This window comes from Tinamus guttatus, unplaced genomic scaffold (assembly GCF_059628265.1).
Source record: "Tinamus guttatus ecotype Peru unplaced genomic scaffold, ASM5962826v1 Tinamus_guttatus_pri_ptg000116l, whole genome shotgun sequence".
In the NCBI taxonomy this organism is placed as follows: domain Eukaryota; kingdom Metazoa; phylum Chordata; class Aves; order Tinamiformes; family Tinamidae; genus Tinamus; species Tinamus guttatus.
The window spans coordinates 2,138,521-2,157,696 of NW_028288650.1; the positions used below are offsets into that span (position 1 = coordinate 2,138,521).

General features: G+C 53.2%; 3 protein-coding genes across 3 annotated transcripts; 1 reads left to right on the forward strand and 2 right to left on the reverse strand.

Annotated features, from left to right (window-relative positions):
- The first annotated feature begins 294 nt into the window (after positions 1-294).
- On the forward strand, positions 295-6,119 carry GALM (galactose mutarotase). Its single transcript, XM_010217186.2, has 7 exons — positions 295-490; positions 807-961; positions 2,241-2,447; positions 3,585-3,666; positions 5,450-5,591; positions 5,693-5,867; positions 6,026-6,119. Exons 1-7 carry the CDS (start codon positions 295-297, stop codon positions 6,101-6,103), a joined length of 1,035 nt encoding a protein of 344 aa, XP_010215488.1. The 3' UTR covers positions 6,104-6,119.
- A 1,245-nt stretch (positions 6,120-7,364) lies between these two features.
- LOC104570188 (serine/arginine-rich splicing factor 7) lies at positions 7,365-12,839 on the reverse strand. The gene is made up of 9 exons (XM_088521283.1): positions 12,787-12,839; positions 12,346-12,526; positions 12,038-12,214; positions 11,079-11,153; positions 10,881-10,982; positions 10,567-10,620; positions 9,226-9,270; positions 8,544-8,579; positions 7,365-7,673 (listed from the first exon to the last, which is right to left on the reverse strand). The coding sequence occupies exons 1-9, from the start codon at positions 12,812-12,814 to the stop codon at positions 7,619-7,621; spliced, it is 753 nt and encodes a 250-aa protein (XP_088377409.1). The 5' UTR covers positions 12,815-12,839; the 3' UTR covers positions 7,365-7,618.
- Positions 12,840-15,448: 2,609 nt separating this feature from the next.
- On the reverse strand, positions 15,449-18,825 carry MALL (mal, T cell differentiation protein like). The gene is made up of 4 exons (XM_010217179.2): positions 18,718-18,825; positions 16,593-16,760; positions 16,001-16,129; positions 15,449-15,511 (listed from the first exon to the last, which is right to left on the reverse strand). Exons 1-4 carry the CDS (start codon positions 18,823-18,825, stop codon positions 15,449-15,451), a joined length of 468 nt encoding a protein of 155 aa, XP_010215481.2.
- Between the last annotated feature and the right edge of the window lie 351 nt (positions 18,826-19,176).

The following is a 19,176-nucleotide window of genomic DNA, read 5'->3' on the forward strand; positions in this document are numbered from 1 at the left end:
CGCTTAGCCTTTCCTCATACAATTCCTGATTTAAAGAAGCAAGCGGCATTTTGCCGTGCTCCATGCGCTCCCGTGGTGCCAGCGGCGGGAGAGGAGGAAGAGGCCACGGGAATGGGCGCTGGCGCCGAGCAAGGATCCGGCAGGAAGCGGCGCTCGGTTTAACTCCTCCCCGCCGCCGTGAGGCCCTGGGAGGCGCCCGGATCCTCTGCAGGCTCCACATACCCCGATCCCGGTTTGCTCGGCTCCCGGCCACCTCGCTTCATCCCGCCCGGAGGGGCCGCAGAGGCGGCAGCGATGACGGAGGTGACGAGGGAAGCGTTTGGGCGCCTGCCCCAGGAGGAAGGAGGGGGGACGGTGGAGAAGTTCACGCTCAAGTCCGACAGCGTCAAAGTGGAGATCCTGTCCTTGGGGTGCATCATCGCTGCTCTGGAGACCAAAGACAGGGATGGGACCTTTGCGGATGTTGTCCTGGGCTTCGACAGCTTGGAAGGTGGGTCTGAATCTGCTAAAATAATAGTAATAACACTAATAACAAAAATGGGAGAATTTAACCAGCTGGGCTCAGCGCTGGGCAGGGAAAAGGGACCCTGTGTGGCTCTAGTGTTGGGGTGGCTCCATGGCACGCCGGGACTGGCAGCACTGGACAAAATCCCTGTAATTTCACACCAAACACACTCCCTTCCTCCAGTTGCTTTAATAAAAACGTGCAACACCAGCCAGTGCCTCCCCGGGCACATCCTATGAGCCCCAGGAGCCTTGAGGTCCCCGCAGGCCGTAACGCCCGTTACCGCTGCCCTTGTGCCCAGGTTACACGAGGAAGCACCCCTTCTTCGGGGCCGTCGTGGGGAGAGTTGCCAACCGGATCGCGAAGGGGAGGTTCGTCCTGGACGGCCAGGAGTATCAGCTGGCCCTCAACAACGGGCCCAACAGCCTGCATGGAGGAGCCAAGGGCTTTGACAAGGTAAAGCCCGGCCTGGGGGCTCCGTCAGCCCCCGGGGGACAGCGAGAGGGGTCTTGAGTCCTGACTTTTTAGGGATTTCTGGCGTGTTAAAGAGTTTTGGATCTGCCCATGCCCCAGCGTCGCGCTCTGCCCTCTCCAACGCTTCCATTTTCCTCAGGATAGCTCTGTGAGGGGCAAGAGCAGCCGTGTGTCTCTTCCCTCCGATAGCCTTGCTGATAATCTCCGTTTTTCCATAATGGATGGAAATTTCCGCTTTCCTGAAGCCTTGGGCTTTGTCAGATAGAGTGCTTTGCCAGGCGCTGATCCACAGCTTCCCTGGAGGAACTTGTGCAAATGTACAGCTGCTTTCCTGGGTTAATGTTTTGCTCTGTGGAAGAACATCCAGCCTGACCGGGCAAAAGTCAGAGCATTGAGGGGAGGAAAAAAAGAAAAAAATCACTTAATGAGCAGCACCATGAACTGGCGTCAAACCAGGTTTCAAACCTTCCTCACGCCAGCCCCTGGGGCAAGTTCAGGTGTCTGCAAAAGGCCCTGCTAAAAGCCCAGCCCTCTGCAAGCTGCTGCAAACACATTTGGGGCAGAAGGTGTAAAATCCCAGGGCCTGGTGGTGGCCACGGCGGCTCTTCCTGCCAGGGAACGTGTGGGCTCGACCCGCTTAACCGACTGGGAGCTCCCGCTGAACCGATGCGGCCGATCTCTGCACGGGAAAAGGACCCGCGTTGGAGTCCGCGTCTTGCCTTTGGCACCCCAACTTCCTGCTTTGGGTGAAAACGTTGCCTTTTGACACGTGTCATTTCGTGAACCGCACAGGGCTTGGATGGGGGGATCTCAAGAGCACTGCCAGGGCCTTGTCCCCAGGTCATTCCTGTGTGATTAGGGAGTGACTGTGCCTTGGAAACACCGACTGTAGCCTGCACCCTCTGGGACAGGGTACCACAAAGGTGTCCAGGACGGATTCCACCCCCATCACAGCAAGCTGCCCCACTTGTTCCGCTCCACATGGTAAAACTTATTCCCTGAGTCAGCTGGGGCTGACTAAGAGCAGGCTGGTATTCTCATGTGTTTTCTTCCAGCTTCCCTTTTTTGCAAAACGGGAATGTTATTCTTCAGTCCTTCATAGGTAGAAATAGGCAGATGTTTTTTCTAGGTGGAAGAGCTGGGAAGGTGGCTGAGAAAAACCCTTGTGTTTCTTTGGGTGTTCCTCGGGTGTTTCCTCTGCCCAGGACGAGCGAGGGGAGCGCTGCATTTCCCTTGGCAGCTCACAGCACCGTCCTTGCAGGTTCTCTGGAGCCCCGAGGTCGTGCCGAGCGGCGTCCGCTTCTTCCGCGTCAGCCCGGACGGCGAGGAAGGCTACCCCGGCGAGCTCGAGGTCTGGGTCACCTACACGCTGCGCGGCGGGGAGCTGGCCATCAACTACCGAGCCCGGAGCAGCAGGACGACCCCCGTGAGCCTGACGAACCACGCGTACTTCAACCTGGCCGGGCAGGTGAGCGCGAGAGGGCCCAGCAGCGCAGAGCAGCTGCAGGGGAGCGAGAGGAGCCCTTGGAGAAGAGACTTCCCCTGGGATTGTTGGAAGAAAAATCGTTAGTTGGTGGCAGGCGCCTAGAAAAGGGTGTGTGGATTTGTTCCTCCCTAGGTGCAGGACTCTCTGCTTCCCTTCGTTGAACTTCAGGAGGGTCTCTCCCTCCAACCTGTCACAGTCCCTCTGAATGGCAGCAGAGCCCTTTGCTGGACCAGCAGACTTGCTGAGGGCTCCCTCTGCCCCTCATTCAGGTCCCTGAAGCAGCAGCTGAACACGCTGGGCACAATATTGACCCCTGGGCGAGCACCACTCGCTACAGGCCTCCCACTAGCTTGCCCCACTGATCAGAGCCCCCTGCACTCTGACATGCAGCCCGTTCTGAGCCCACACACTGTCCTCCCTCCACTAGGGACAACCGGGCAGCGTCGGTCTCCCCTGGGTCCTCGAGAGGGTAACAGGAGGGGCAGAGCTGGCACTGCCCTCAGTGCACTCATTTATCTTGTCTATCTCCTGTGACCCTTTCTGAGGCTACGTGCTGAACCTCCGTCTGGATGGCATGGCTGGAATCAGCTCAGCACATAGATGGTCTGATCAAGAGAAATCCCGTGCTGAAAAAGGATGTGACAGGGCCAAGTCGGGCAGCAGCAGAAGGGCATGTAGGTCCCGAACACCAGTCAGGGGTCTTGTCACCTTGTCTGCACTGTTTCTCATCTATATTTCAGTCTCACTGTGTTTCTAACTGGCCTTGGAAGAAATATCACCTCTGGGCAGGGAGTAGAAGATGTATCCTAGGACTTGAATCCCTTAAGACACAGACCTGAACCCATCTGTAGTCCTAGAAACATCCCAAGCCTTCCAGGCAGGGTGTCTGCTTATGCTATTGCTCCAGTAATGACTTTGCAGTTAAATTACCCTCAGTTTGTCCTCCCAGCAGTTACACAAGCCCCTACAGCATGCAACTCGGGCACATTTCCAGAGGAACAGCAGCCTTCGGGTATGAATTTGCTGCTCGGATTAGGCAGTGCTGTACACAGCTGGACACGTGCAGCACATACTCAGGTGGTTGAACAGCCACAGCAAATATTTCCTATCCTCCCCCAGGGCTCAAAGGACATCTATGACCACGAGATTTCCATTGAAGCTGACTCTTACCTGCCCGTGGATGACACCAAGATCCCTACTGGTAGGTGGTATAAGGCTCCTCACTGCACACAGGGGAGAAGGTTTCACTGATGAGTGTTTGGGGGTCCCAGAGAACAGGGTTAAAAAGAAGGAGGCTGCAACGCAGGTTCAAGAGGCTCATCCAGAACCACCTACCTGCCACACAAGCCCAAGGATCACCTGAAGCCATAGAGAAAAGGGAGCAGAGGTGGCACCTACAGCATAGGCCAGGCTGAGCTCCTGGGCCCATGGGCTTCTGGGTTTATGTCTGAGGGTTGGGAGAGGACCCAGGTGAGGCCTTTTAGGCATTTTGGTTGTGGATGTAGAGAGCCTGGAGCACAAATCACTTCCCAAGGCCCCTTTTGCCCCCATTTCTGAGCGCTCGAGGGTTCAGTGCTCACCTCCCTGCGTTTGTCCCCTGCTTTAATGCTGGCCCTTGTCACGAGTCGGCTGCAGCCATTGTGTGCGTGCAACCCTCCTCAGCAGGTTTTGGCAGTGGGAGCTCCAAAACCACTGGGATTTTCGGTGTTTGGGAGCTCCGTGTCATCCTCCCTGCATGAAGTGAGGTGTCAGTCAGAATGGGAGAGCCCACATGGTTTGCTACCAGTCTGAATGCCCCAAAGTGGCACTTCTAATACAGCTTTTTTTTTTTTCGGCTAGCTTTAATATCCTGCAGGCCAGTAAGAGGAGAGCTGGTTAACAAAAACCTGCTTGTTTTGCATGCTAAGTGGGTTATTTAAACACAGGTGCTGTTACTGCTGCCTCAGTGTAGAAGGGAGCTGTCAGCCTCTTGCATGCTGCATTGATTTGGGGGGAAAAAAGGATAAAACTGGACTTCTGTTTTTCATTTTGGGTGGTTTGAGATTAGTCCTCCAGCAGCTCCACCTGAGCACCAACTTTGGGGTTTTGTCTAAGGAACCCCAATGAGTTGCAGAAAGAGCAGGTTGCAATGCAGAATGAGTCTAAGAATGAGTCAGGTTTGGTTGTGAACAGGACTGTTTTGAAAAAGGAAATTTTCAGAAAAGCGGGCCCAGGTATTTGTTCCTAGATAATGGATTTTTCATCATCCCTCCTGGTTTAGAGGAGACCAGATCAGGTCAGCAGGTGAGCAGAGTGGAACTTGCAGGTTTTGCCTCTCTGATGTCCTTGTAGGGCCACTTTGTCCAGCACAAGGTGGAGGAAAAGCATCTTCAAAAAAAAAAAAAAAGAAAAACAAGCAAGGAAGCTTTTTTTGTTTGGGTGTCTGCTGTACCCAAAGTCACGTTTGCTTTTGCAAACCACAACCAGCTGTGCGCACATCGCTTGGTGCCTGGAGAAGTGTCTTAGCTAAAGGCGTCCACCGAAGCTGAGGAGACCCTGGCTGCTCTCAGCCCTGGGATGAAGGCCAGGCTCGTGCAGCCCTTCTGTCCAGCTGTGGCTGGATTTTAAGTAGGTGCCTAAATCAAAATGGTTTAAGATTCTTTTTGTGAACTGCTCCCACTAGCAAGGGATAGGAAAATGCGACTTCCAGGGGGAAAAAATCCCCCGCTGAAATTTATATTTGGTTTGGGACAAGTGCATTTTGTGCTGTTCCACATGTTGCAGGGGGGTTGTTCTCCCTGGGAGTTTTCATTGCAGGACGCAGCGTTCCCACATGTATCCTTAAAAAGGAGGCTTGAGGGTAAGTGTTGCGTTTGCAGTCCCCGGGATGAGGGAGCCGGGCTCCGGTGCGTCCGAGGCTGGAGAAGCCTCTCTTGCCGCCTGCGAAGCCGGGAGCCTGGTGGCATTTCTGGCTTTCACGGCCCTCAGCCGCTCTCGTCGCGCAGGGGAGGTGGCCGCCGTGCAGGGCACGGCCTTCGATCTGCGGGCGCCCGTGCAGCTGGGGAGGCACCTGCAGCGCTTCCACCTGGACGGCTTCGATCACAACTTCTGCCTGAGGCCGGGCTCGGCGCGGCGCCTCGCGGCCAGGTAGGACGGGCTCGGCGCGGCGCCTCGCGGCCGGGTAGGACGGGCTCCCCCGGGCGCCCGCGCGTCCTCCGCTGACACCGACGCTGTGGCGACGCGCGCAGGGCTCGGCACCCGGCCAGCGGCAGGAGCCTGGAGGTGCACACCACGCAGCCCGGCCTGCAGTTCTACACCGGCAACAACCTCGACGGCTCCCTCAAGGGCAAAGGCTCCGCCGCCTACGCCAAGCACTCGGCCTTCTGCCTGGAAACGCAGAGCTGGCCCGACGCCGTCAACAAGGTGAGGGCTCCCCGAAAGCCTTCGGCCTCCTCCTCAGCTCCTGCTGAGCTCGCCGGGGTGGCGTGAGGAAGAGCCTCGCTGCCGGGGAGGAGGAGGAACGGGGATTTTAGCGACGCGCCGCAGCCCGGCCTCTCTGCCCCGTGGTTCCTCACCTACAGCCGCACTTCCCCGAGACGCTGCTGCGCCCGGGCCAGGAGTACGAGCACAGCACGTGGCTGCTCTTCGCCGCTGCGTGAGGCCTGCGGACTCGGAGCGAGCGGCCGGAGAAGGTGAGCCGGGAAGCGCCCGGGGCAGCTCTCGCGGCCTTGTCCTTCCTCCTGCGCCTGTCACCAGCAAGTGGGAGGCAAAGGTGAAAAGCGCAGGAGGAACAAAAAGTCCCTCAACTGCCCCGTTAATCCTTTTCTTCATTTTAAGGATACTGTTACGGTTTACAGTTGATGCAATCTACCATTACCTATTTCACTAGGGGCCCAAATAGCCCTCACTTTCCATTCCTGTGCTTGCTTAGACAGGTTTGTAAAGCTTTAACAATGGAAGTGGCATAGATTTCTGCTAGATATTCCATCACACTTTAAAAAAATAAGAAAAAAAAACACTTCAGTTACCATTTTTTGGTCAGTCTAGCCTTGTTTCCAGTCTTTTGGTGGCATCTGTCAACCAAGTGCCTTGTCATGCAATTTTTGCCTACAGCATGAGTAGAGTTCGCTGTACGTATGTACAAATCATGAAGCCTTCAGCTATGTGCTTGTTGTAGGAAACCAGCTTAAACCAATAAATGTAAGTCCAGGATCTGAGCTCCTTTAAAAATGCTGTTTTCTGTGCAGCAGGTTAGAATTCCTGAGGTTGGTGAGGAGATAAGGAAGGCAGAGAGCACTGCAGGATGACCACAACCAGCTTCCACTTGCACACGTATTCAAAAGTTCCTGCAGAGTTTGTTTCCTTATGTCTTCCCTCAAAAAAAAAAATCCTAAAATATTTCAAGGCATGTTTTTCTTCTTTAAACTCCAATTGAACAACAGCAGGAAAATGTAGGAAATGCAGGAAAAAATCATTTAGTTATTAATGGTTTGTATTCTGTTTGGGTATTTTTGCCGATGTTATTTATTTAAACTGTGCTAGTGTTTTGAATAAAAGCTCCTTCTTACATTTTTGGACATCTGGCATCACACTAGCTCAACCATGAAAGACATGAACAAGAAAAAATAAATCCATCAAGGAGAAAAATGAATGCTCTTTAAAGATCAGAGAGGAATAAAAAAGGCATATGCAAGTTTTTAAACCATCTGCAAAGAGAAAATGAATTTCAAATTTCATTTCAAAGAAAGCAGAAACTGATCCTATCCAGTTCCCAAAGACCATTTGACTATAAGTGTGGGCAGGGACTGGCTTGAGAAGACACCAACATCACTCTTTGCCACTTCAGACATTTTTCATCCATACCATCCAGTAAAAACTACCCCAGTGTTAAAAGCAGCAGCAGCATTACCACAGCGAAGCTTTAGTTAAAAATACACATTTTATTTCAATGTGCCAATAAAAAAGTCCCACATTTTCATATCACAGGAAGTTGATTCATACAATAAAAACTGGCCTGTGCTAGTCTATTGCTGTGACTAACTCACGAGACCCAGATCATGCCAAATTTTCATTCATATACTCTTCTATCTACATTCTGACATTTACAAAGACACCACAAAAAATCCCTTATTATAATGTAAGCAAAATAACTTTCTTCACAAAAGTTTGTAACTCTAATCCATTCCTTCAGGGCTTGCACTTCTTTGAGGGCTTCCTGATGGTGAGTGACTGAAAGGAAGAAGAAAAAACATCACAGTTAAAACTGCAGTAGTGATACCTGATTCACAAATATGGGAAAAAAGGTGATGGATATCTCAGAAACTTCAGCACCCTTCAAGCACTGATCGTCAATTAAACAAACAAACAAAAAATCTACTGACAAAATTAATGGGCTGATTATTTCCATGTTAGAGAAACTGCATTTATCTTACTACCAAAAAAAAAAAAAAAAGAGAAAATACATATTTGTAACAATCCCAGTAAGAAAAATTTTCTTCATAATGAGCCCTATTAAACAAAATCAATCTAAATACTTGCTTTTACCAATGTAGAACTATATTTTTACATTTCTCTACTGCGACCTCTGTAATACTATTATGGTGATCACTTTGATATATAATGAGCATTTATCCAAGTCCCACGTGGTTACTGATGAGGTTAGACTATATATTGTAGTTTTTAAATGAAGAAAAAAGAAACCCACAAGTCTAAGGAGCAACTTCTGGGGCAGAAAGACGACCAAGGTGCAAGACTCACAGTAGCAGGACTACAGCTATTCTAAATACCACATATCCCCTCTCTATGTATTTTAAACAGTCTTGGTTCAGTAAAACTGATACAGAACTGAAAATAACAGAGCAGCAACTGAGGGAAAGACAGAATATGGCTACGAAACCAGTATCGTGGGGGAGTGCTTTACATTAATGGGAGCAGTAACCACACTCACATTTGTATCAGAGCAAGTTATTTCAGCAAAATTCCCTTTTTTTTCCTAACATTTTACTCTGAGTAGCAGTTACACTCCTCAGCACAGAGCCTTGCAGGTAACACAACGTGAATTCAATGCACTGCAGGCTACTAGGATAGAGAACAACCCACCTTCTCTTTGGAGATGGTGATCGGGACTTTGATCGACTGTCAAAACAGAGCACAATTAATGCAGCTTAGTTAAAAATGAACTTACTGATTCAAGACAGTAAATATCTTAGACAGCAATGTAATTATCATCAAAAATTGAGCATGAAGTTCTTTAAAATGGCAGTTATCAGATCAGCTTTTACAACAGTAAGGATTCTTAGTTGGCGTAGACTAATTTTAAGGAGCCATCCTCAATAGAGGAGACACTGGAAAAAAGGGGGAAGAACTGAGATGAGGCTTTGAGACAAAAAAGTTACGGATCCTTTCTAGCATTTTGCCCACAGCATTAACAAAGCTAATGCCTTTTATCTGATGGGCAGTGGAATTCAACAGAATTCAGCACAACGAAATCATTGATGTGATAGAAACCACTAAGAACTAGTGAAAAAAAAAAAGAGGTGGGTAAGGAATATATTCCCAATAACATCCAGGGAAACCATATAGTCACTGTTGTGTCTGAAGCGGATCAGCTCGGTGCTTGTGCTGTAGGTTATTTTTTTTTCTAAAAGCCACCAGATGCAAGTGATTAACAAATTTATAAAATATTACCTGAGACACTGATCCAGGGAGCGGGTTTTGTCTATCATGAAAAAACAATACTGAGTTCTAGCTAAAAACGGGGATTTTATCTTTGTATTCTCACCTCTTAGCCGGGGAGCCAGATTTAGATCTGCCATGTGACCTGGACCTACAAGAGGGAAAAACACAGTTTAGCAAGGCCCTGCTTTGACATGGCAAGACTCACACTGAGGGCATAAAAACTGTGCTGAACACAGTCCTGCAGATTTACAGGCCTTATTTTGCTAAGTTTTGAAGAAAATGCCTTCTGAACTGGTGCTGCACCCAGGCTCAGCACTGTGGCATGAGGCTGATGCCAGTGGCAGGGACTCACAAAAAGCCATGCTCTGAACTTGTCTTTTTGCCAGGCTTGAGTTTCACCTGCCACTATGAAGTGGCTGCAGGCGGCTGCTCCATGAGTGCATGGTGCCTTCAGTTCAGTACATTTAATCTTCTATACACACTTGATAAAAAATGTTCTTTTAAATCTTAATCATTTTGAAAAGTCTCAAAAATAACATTTTTTTTTTCAATAAAACTGCTGCACTAGAACATTACAGAAATAAAATATTCTCAGAGCCCATAAAGGAAGGTTATACATTTCACATCTGAGGCTTTCCACAACTACTTCCAGATTTATGCTTTAATGCTGCCAACACAGCAAACACAATGTAATTCTTCAAAGTCTACGGTCAGTGCTGTGCACTCCTTTGATCTTTCTGCAAAGAACCCATCTTTGAATTGCCCAATATGGAAATGTAGGAGCGACTTCATTAGAAATTAAACAATTGCAATCACAGCACATGTTGCTTTATTGTGGAAGGACATCACGATACTGAAGAGAACAAATGACAGGCTGTATTTCTTCAAAATATGATGGCCACACTGCTGGCACATTCAATGGTACAAAATGGTTCGTCAAGGTGTTGTACTATCTCCAATTTAATTCAACCATCACAAATCAACTCACTGTGAATGAAGTTTGTTGTATTTAAGACACCTGGAAAACAGCTGTGCCTCTCAGAGCACTAGCGAGTCCTTTAAGACTTGATTGTTTACATACATTTATGCTTTAAAAACACTACCAAATGGGCATTCTCATTTTTGATAAATTATGGGAAGTATCTGCAGTGGCAGACGTGCAACTCAGAGCAAAGCACTCTTCCCAATAAATTCTACATTTGTTTGTCACGTCACTGAAGTAATGACGCAAACCAACCAAACTGTACTTCTGTTCACTAACAGGACCTAGGTGTTGATACGTAAAATAAAGAGAAAGAACGACTTTCTGTATAGTTTTCTTCTATGGCTTCCAACCCATATCTTTGCAGGAAGAACACTGAACTTTTCTTGAAATCTTAAAGAACAGAAAACATTAACAGATCTTTAAGTAATTAAGTATCCTCCATCACTGCGGAGATCTTACCTGCTTCGTGGCCACGTAACAGATCTAGATCTAGACCTCGATCTTGACCTAGACCTGAATAAAGAAAATTAAGAACATAAAGATGATCAAAGAATGCAACTCCACTAGGAGTGATGACTGTTATAACACTACTTACATTAATATCTACATATTGAGGGCAACATCTGCATGTTTACTAGGTAGTTTAGACATCAAAATTCATCATGGGACATGCAGTTGTACTGAAGTCCCAAAAAGTAACCAGATTACCATGCTTTTAAGTTTATTCAGAATTACTGGTGACTTTTTAAAGCATTCTTAGACTGACTGATTACCTTGATCTCTTCAAGGAACCTGATCGGGACCGGCGAGGAGAGACAGATCTAGACCTACGAGGAGAAACGGACCGAGACCTACGATAGGAAGCTGACCTGGACCTGCAAAAGAGAATTAAAAAACAGATTATAAAATTGTAGCTTTTTCCGGAAAAAAAAAGAAAAAAATGAAGGAAAAAAAGACAAAGTTAAGCTCACCTCCTACCACGACTGCGACTGCGTGAACGAGAATACCTTCTTCCTCGGGACCTTGACCGGGATCGAGACCGGGACCTAGTTTTAGGTTAGAGAAAACAGGTATCAGAAAACAGCCGCAGCAATCTGTGCATGTGAGCCTCTGCTGAAGTCAAAACTTTCAGACAACTAAAGAACTAGCATCTGTCAGTTGGAAAAAAATGTCTGGGCCTACTTGTCTTGAGCATTTTTACTACCTAGAAAAATGTTAAAAGCTGAATTACATTGCAGAATTACATTAGAATAGAAAACACTGTAATGTGTATTTAAAATAAACCTTGCAAGTTTGCAGGTCGACCCTCTTTGGCCCAAGGTCTAGCAGATCTAGACGATCTAGAAGTATCTATAGCCGATCGCTGCATCTAGGTGTTCTCTTCAATCTAACGACGATCAAACTGACAGCCCAATGAGCCAGGGTGAGGCTTGATTGACGCAAGAAGATTTTTCTAGGTGGGAATGTGGTCAATCTGGTGTTCCTCTTTCTAAACCGGAGGGGGGGCCCCAATTGAAAGCCAAATTTACTGTTACGGCGATCACCGTCTCAAATTTTCTGCCCTTAAAGAATAAGGTGAAGCTACGTGTAGATGGCTCGAGGGGATCTGGCCTCTTATGCTGATCACCTCAAGGTCTAGGAGGATCTTAAGTGTCGGATTTGCAAGGCGCCTCAGCATGAAATCTTAAGGCTCGTGACATTCTGAATCAAGGCGACTGACTCAAACGAAGAAACCTGAAAGGTTTTGACCAGGTTGATTATTAAGATATTAACATTTGATAGAAATAGCAACAAATTGTAATATACGCCTATACATTTATTCTAGCTTTAAAGTTAAAAGAAAACTGGCGTAACATTCTCTTCTTTGCTAACAAGAGCTACACAAGACTTAACTGGTGAAGCAACCCGGCCACGCTGGTCCCACACGTACCTGCTCCTCCTTCGGCGACTATAGCGATGGCAATCATAAGCATAGTGGCCTTTCTCGCCACACTCATAGCATCTGTCATTGGGGTCAAAGGGGCGCCGCGCCGGGGGCCTGTCATAGCGGGAGCGACGGGGCATCCCTGTTGACACTTCCACTCTAACCCTGGAGCCACAGATCACCCTGGAACAAATTCACAGCGGCTATAAGTTACCTTAGTGCTTTTCTGCTTAAAGCGAGACTAAAAGAAAAGAGAAAATTCCCGATTCATTCTCCCGTTGGTTTTGAATAGCTCGCACAGCCGAAATACCTACTTGCCATCGAGCCCACGGACGGCATCCTCGGCATCCCTCGGGTCCTCGAACTCCACGAAGGCGAACCCCGGCGGGTTCCTCGCGATCCACACGGTGCGCAGCGGCCCGTAGTAGCTGAAGGCTCTCTCCAGCTCGCCCTTGCCGGCGCCCGTGCCCAGGTTCCCCACGTAGACCTTGGTCTCTGCCGGGAGCGCGGGCCCCGTGAGCGCCTCCGGCCGCCATCTTGCTGCGCGCCCGCTCCCGCCTCCCGCGCCCGCCGCGCAGCGCGCGCGGGCCCGCCCCTCCCCCACGGCCCCTGACGCAAAATGGCGGCGGCGGCAACGGCCGCCCGCCCCGCCCGCGCCGCCGCGCTCCGCGCCGCCGCTCCCCGCGCTAACCGCCCCTTCCCGCAGGCTCCCCGGCCCCCGTCCTCCCCGCGCCGCGGCCGCCGCGACCGCTCACCGCCTCCGTATCGGCCGTAACGCGACATCCTCAGAGCTGCGTGAACCGCCGCTTCCCCCCGCGCGCGCCGCCGCCGCCGCCGCTCGCGCCGCCCCGCTCCGCGGCGGGGCGCGCATGCGCGCGGGGCGGCGCCGGGGCACGGACGTGGCCGGCGGCGCCTGAGGCGGCGCGGGGGGAGCGGGCTCGGCTTGGGGCGCCGCGCTCGCAAAACGCCCTCGGTGAGAGGCAAAACACGTTTAGGGGCTGAGGCAGAGCAAGACAACGCTTAAAGCGAAGGTGTTCGAGTTCCTGAGTGTTGTGCCCTAAAGCGACAGTGAGCAGAACGACCTTGGTCTGTGGTCTGTAAAGGGACTAGGCGGGATGCTGTTTAAACCTCATGGTTTAAACACCTCGAGGTGTTAGGCACATCCGCAGCTCGCGTGGCAGGGCCAGCAGCGGCCAGGGCCGTGTCCCACAGGACCCATGTGAGCCAAGCGAGGCTGGCCTCCACGCCGGGGTCATCAGGCGGGTTTGTGGCAATGAGGGAGGTTGGGGGTCCAGATGGGAATCCAATCCACAGGGCAAGGGCAGGAGGAGACCTGGGGAGGGCCACAAGGGTGGGACACAGTCCAGGGATCACCATGTAGGTCTTGGGTCAGGCCATGGCTCCATCATGGAGCAACAGATCAGAGCAACAGTGTCCTGCTGTGGCCGTGGCTGAGCACAACGGTGCCCCTGCAATGACACTGGTGCTCACTTCAGCAGCAAACTGTACCCTTCTGAGCCTTCAGAAGGGAGCAAAGGTGCTTTTCTACTGTCCGTCAGCTCCGGGCACCCCTGCATGACAGGTGCTTTTGCCCAAGTGAAAGCCAAGAGCTTGTCTGAAGCATGGGAGATGTGGAGACCAGGAAAGGAGAGGGAGGTGTGTTTGTGTAGGAGGTGGGAGTAGACGTCTAGCCTGGCCGGGCAGGAGAGGGCAAGGTGTCCAGGTGGGCAGGGTGGTCATGGTGTAGATTCAAGGTGGTGACAAACTGGAGAACAGAGTGAGGAGGCAGTGGGACACAGAGCACCTTTCATAGAGCCACTGGCCACATTTTGGGCCGTCTGTTTTGGGAGGTGAGGGACACCCATGCTGCCATGGGAGAGCTCTGGCCACCCTCCCGGTAGGCTGGAGGAAAAGACCAACCCTTCAAGCTCCTTGAGCAGCACAACAGGCCCCATGGCCAAGACGGTGCTGGCACTTCCAGTGGGTTCATGCAGGACAGTATGAGCTTGTACGGGCTTGTTCAGACTCTTGTTGGCTTGTACGTATGTACGGACCTCCATGCGCTTGTACAGGCTTGTGGGGGTTTCCACATGCTTGTTGGGGCTCACATGGGCCTCTGTGGGCTGCTATGGGCTTGTGAGGGCCTTTATGGAGTAGTGAAGGGCTTGTGTTGGCCTCCACAGGCCCGTAGCACCCTCTAGGGCATCCTGCAGACTCGTGCTGCCCTGCACAGGCTTGCAGCGGCCCCTGTGATCAGTATGGTCTTGTGCAGGTCTTCATGGGGCCACGTCAGGCTCTGTGGCCATGCACAGATGTGTGCAGCCCCTGTGCGTTTGCACAGGCTTCCGTGGGCACCTCCAGGCTCCCGGTGAGCGTTCGGGGCTTGCATGGGCTCGGGCTACCCTCTCCAGCCTCGCGTGGGTTCACGCTGCCTTCTGCGGGCTGTGTCGCCTGCCCTGGGCTTGTACGGGCTCGTGCCACCCTCTGCTGGATGGTGCCAACATCCGCGGGCGCTGCAGGGGGACAGCGACGGTCCTAAAATTGTCCTAATTGGGACTGTACATGCCCGTAATCCCAGTTTATTACGATGACAATGCGGTGTGAGAGAATTAGGGTCAATTCAGTGTGTTGCTCAAAGGATTGTTTTTGCAGGGGTCGGTGGGTGGAGGAAATAAATAGCTGTCCTGGCCCCAGGGGACAAGGAGGGATGTGGGGCAACGAGTGCAAGAAATGACACAATGCAGGGGAAAAAAAAAATCTTTCAAGAGGGAGAGGGCTGCCAGGTCAGAAGGGTTGGACAAACCTTTCTCGAGAGCACATCAGGTGAGAGACAGCCCCTGCTTTGGGGCAAAAGTGGCTGGCCCCATAGCATCTGCACTTTATTTTATAGAGCGCCCATGCGTATGTGACCTGGAGAAGGGAGCCTGAACCCGGTGCTGCCCCAATTCCTGCCCTAATTCCCGCTGGGAATCAGCAGGGCCTTAGCCCAGCGCCAAGAAGTCGTCTCCAAGGCCCCCGGCCTTCGCTGGGCTCAGTGGGCCACCAAGGACAGCGCGTGGCTGGGAGCCCAAACCAGTTCTCCCCTAGCCGGTGTGCGGTGGCATCTGGCACGGCCGGGGCTGCACGTGGAGGCTGCTCTCCAGCTCCTCTGCACCAGGGAGAAGTGGCAGCCGGCGGAGAGGGGACGGGTGACGCTGCCAACAGCTCCCCACGGCGGAACACAGGACGCACAGGCCACATGAGAACTGTCCCACGGAGTCACAGCGACACCCGCCACAAAACTCCCTCCTTTGGCGCAGTGACAAGAACAGCCGTCAGCTCCGCGGGGTGCGATGCAGCGGCCGGGCCTGGGAATCCTCGCTGGAAACAGGTACTTTCCTGGCTGCGGGGAAGCTGTCGCTTTGCAGTTGCAAAGGCTCACTTGTAGTAGATGCTGAAGGCATGAAGGATGTACAGGAAGCTTGTGAGGAAGGCAAAGAACTGCAAGAGAGAAGGGAGGATAAAAGCTGGAGTCCAGCTGCTGCGTGGCTCAGGGGGTTCCTTTCTCCAAGTAGCCCCATCTTCTCCCAGGACTCATGTCTTGCGGGAAGCTCCCAAGCTAGACTTCTCTCCCCAGTTTCTAAAGAGGCAACGCCTCGATGTTTCCCAGGAAAACACGTTGTCCCTGAGCTGTTTGTCCCAGAGAAATCCATTCTAGTGCCCCAGGTGGTGAAGAGGGGGTCAAACCTTAGGAGCATGTCCGGAGGTCATGGACGTGCAGTGTAACATCTGCCTGCAAAGTGTGACATGCTGCGGGCGGACAACACTGAGTTCCTCCTGGCCCTAATGGAGTGGGAACACTTGTTCCTGCTTCTCCCCAGGGGGAAATTGCTGATGTTTTGGCTTGCCAGGGGTTTTCTGTGCCCCCCTGGAGCGTGACAGCTTGTGCACGGGCACACAGTCCCTGGGGAGCGGAGGTGGCCGACTCACCGAGGCAGCGGTGTTGAGCTGGTAGTTCAGCGGCGCGTTGGGGCCGTCCTCGGAGTTGATGGTCGCGTTGGCTTGCAGGACGGCAGCGCTCATGTACAGGATGGCTGTGGCACCGTGGTACAAACTGTCCTGCGAAACAAGGGAGAGGCCTGGGTTGAACCCACCTCCGAGTCGCCCCGCTCCAAGTCACCCGGAGGTGTCTCTGCAGGTGCTGGAATGGGGCACGGGCACCCGGGTTGAGCCTGGGGGTGAGTGCTTAGAAACCAGCTGTGACTCGAGGAGCAGCAGGGCTCAGCGGCGGGGATGAGACCCGGCCTTGCCCGCAGTGGCAGCTCCCGGGTGGCACAGGGAGCTGTTCCCTGGCGGGGAGCAGAGGGCTGAGTCTTTGTGTGCCCAGACAGGGCTCCCATTTGCCCCCAGCATGTCCAGCCCCGGGCTGGGCCGCTGCGGCACGGGGGGACACCCCTCTGCACACCCCTCCGCTGGGGCTGCTGAGCACCCACACAGCTGGCGCAGCGGTGGCTTTGCGCTCCCCTCTGCTGTCACCAGCGGCTGCTGCCGACTTCTGCCCCGTTTCTGAGCCCGTCCTTACCAGCACTCTCCAGTTCTCGCTGTTTCTGTGGAATCCGAAGAGGTAACTTAAAAGGAGCAGCAGGGAGAGGAGGCAGGAGGTTAGGGACACATACATCACCCAGCCCTGCAGTAGTGGGAACGAGACGGACGTAGCAGCAACGAGGATCCAGACCCAGGCCCCGAAGACCTGCCAGGGACAAACACGCGTGTCTGGGGAGAGCCTTTGGGAATCCATCCCCATCTCCCTCCCTGATTCCCTCTGTGCAGCCCCAGCTTGGCCACAGCCCTCCTGGTGGCCTCCCAGCACCTTGTGCCTCCTGCTCCGGCCACCCGGCCACGCAGACTGGCACGGGGCAGGGACCTGGGCAGCAGGGCCTTCGCTAGGCTCCTCTCCATGAGGTGCCCCTGTGGCTGGAATGTGGGCGCTGCCCGGGCCGAGGAGCCCCGGGAGGGCAAAGCCGCAATCTCGGCCGCTCAGGAAATGTCTTTATGACCGGCAATTCCGGGAGGGCAAGCCTGAGCGCTCATAAAACACGCGACCTTCGTCTTTGGGCTGCGTTATCTGTGCGGAGGTATTTACGAGCTGCCAAGATGCTGCTGGCTACTACTGAACACAGCGTCAGAGCCCTCTGGTTGTGCCACCACCCCCTGCCCTGCACCTACGGCACCCAGCAGCCGCAGAGCCCGTGCTGCTCCCTGCTGGCTCTCACTGACGGGCACGGGGTGAGAGCCAGGGCGTCCCTTGGGCTGCGGGGCCAACACGAGCAGCGTTTGCCCCGGGCCAGCTGTCTGCCACGAGTTACAGCGGGAGCTACAACGTCCTCCCTGCGCGTGGGGTTGGAGATGCCAGCCCTGAGCCGACGGGATCTTGCTCTTGCCCGAAGAGCCACCACGTGCACACCTACAACCTGCACCTCAGCCTGGGAATTCAGGGCAGCTGTGTTCCCCCTGGGACGCACAGGGGATGAGAAAAGTGCAGATATGGCAGCAATATCCCATGAAAGCGGAGCTGGTGCTCAGCCCCATGCCTGAGCTGCCCCACCATCCCCTCACTGATGGGCAGAAACGAGTGGAACCCTCCAAGAGCTCCAAGAGCCCCAGCAAGCCCTGACAAGCTCCGGGCACACGTCCTCCACACCAAGGACTCCACCACGACCTGCTCGAGGCCCCTGTGCCAGGTGTGATTTGATAAATCCCTCGGCATGGAGACCCCACGGTGGAGCCTCGCTCCGTGGAACCTCTCGTCTCTAGCACCTCATCTGTTCTCCCGGCTTGGCAGCAGTTCCGGCCTAGTAGCCAGCCCTTTTATATCCAAGGTCACATCTGTACAATGACGGCCGCGGTGATTTGCTCCTTCGGGTGGGTGGGGACAATGACAACAGCTTTGTGGATTATTCGAAAAGTGGGCGATACCCCAAAAAAAAAAAGTCAGCTCTCGAGTTTGAAATGACAGCACAAGGAAATTACAAGCCAGCTCCATGAACCAGCCCAGAATGAGTCTGTTCAGGATCCTCCTGGGCTGTTCCCTGTGCATAAACACACACGGGGGCTATCGGGGTATTTCACCACCCTCTGTGTGCTGTGGACAGACACGCACACTTTTTTTCCTTGGAAAAAAACCTTTCCTCAGGCTGCGCTTTCCCCTAATCACCCTGCCCTGCGATAGGCGTGCAGGGTGAACGTGGACGCGTCACCGCGGCGGTGCAGGGTTACGGTGAGGTTCCCAGCGAGCTGCAGCGGGGCTGCGCGCTGCACTGTGTATCAAAGGGCAAAAGCAATCAGCTTAACCCGGCACATGGCATGCCCTCTGGACCCAGAAATGCTTAAAAAATTACAATATCTTCCACATAACCAAAAGCCCGACTGTCTGCATCCTTTTAGCCACGGGGAGATCATAGTGAGCGTATTTTCCTTCATTTGCAAGCAGTTTCCCATTCCCGTTCTCTAACTGTTCGGACTCCGTGCAAGCTCAGGGATGGCGCTGGAGCTCCCGTCTTCACGGTGCCGCGAGCCCCCAGGCCCCCTTTGTGAGTTCAGCACGAGGCAAAGGCGAAGACGCCGTCTCCCACGCGGCTGGTGGGAGCTCTGTGGTTTCCAGCCCGTGCCTGGCCAGCCCCGCGAGGCGCCCAGCTCCGCGTACTCACGATCTCGGGCAGCATGAACAGGTAGGGGACGGTTCTGAGCACGGCCGCTCCGGACGGCAGGGCGGGCGGCGTGGAGGCCGTGCCCGGCGCGGGAGCCGCCGATGCCATCTCTGCGCAGCGGCCGCCGCGGCCGCCGCGCCGGTATTTGTGCGGCCGCTCCCGGCGGGTGTGAACGGGCACACCCGCACGGACACGCGGAGCCCGGCCCAGCGCTGCCGCGGCCCTCGGAGCCCACGCTGCGTTCCTGGGGCCGGGAAGCGGCAGCGATCCGAGCGGTGCCAGCAGTGCCGAGGGTCTCAATGAGGGAAGAGAAGGAAAAATTTAATAACAAACCCCGCTAAAACGGGACACCTTCCAAGACCCATTCCAGACCATGCTGGGGCAGGAACGTCTCCCGCATTGAAATTTTGTCCCCTTCACTACTTCCCACCTCGAATATTTTCCTTCTTGTTGCCTCCC

Excerpts from the sequence above, each read along its gene's own strand:
- MALL (XM_010217179.2), bottom strand. The coding sequence starts at position 18,825 with ATGGCATCGGCGGCTCCCGCGCCGGGCACGGCCTCCACGCCGCCCGCC. Across the intron at positions 16,761-18,717 it reads TGTTCATGCTGCCCGAGATC|GTCTTCGGGGCCTGGGTCTG; the intron begins GTGAGTACGCGG and ends TGTCCCTGGCAG. Across the intron at positions 16,130-16,592 it reads GCGAGAACTGGAGAGTGCTG|GACAGTTTGTACCACGGTGC; the intron begins GTAAGGACGGGC and ends CTTGTTTCGCAG.
- GALM (XM_010217186.2), top strand. The coding sequence starts at position 295 with ATGACGGAGGTGACGAGGGAAGCGTTTGGGCGCCTGCCCCAGGAGGAA. Across the intron at positions 962-2,240 it reads GAGCCAAGGGCTTTGACAAG|GTTCTCTGGAGCCCCGAGGT; the intron begins GTAAAGCCCGGC and ends CCGTCCTTGCAG. Across the intron at positions 5,868-6,025 it reads GGCCCGACGCCGTCAACAAG|CCGCACTTCCCCGAGACGCT; the intron begins GTGAGGGCTCCC and ends CCTCACCTACAG.
- LOC104570188 (XM_088521283.1), bottom strand. The coding sequence starts at position 12,814 with ATGTCGCGTTACGGCCGATACGGAGGCG. Across the intron at positions 12,215-12,345 it reads GTCCGTGGGCTCGATGGCAA|GGTGATCTGTGGCTCCAGGG; the intron begins GTAGGTATTTCG and ends AATTTGTTCCAG. Across the intron at positions 8,580-9,225 it reads TCTGGCTCCCCGGCTAAGAG|TCGATCAAAGTCCCGATCAC; the intron begins GTGAGAATACAA and ends CTGTTTTGACAG.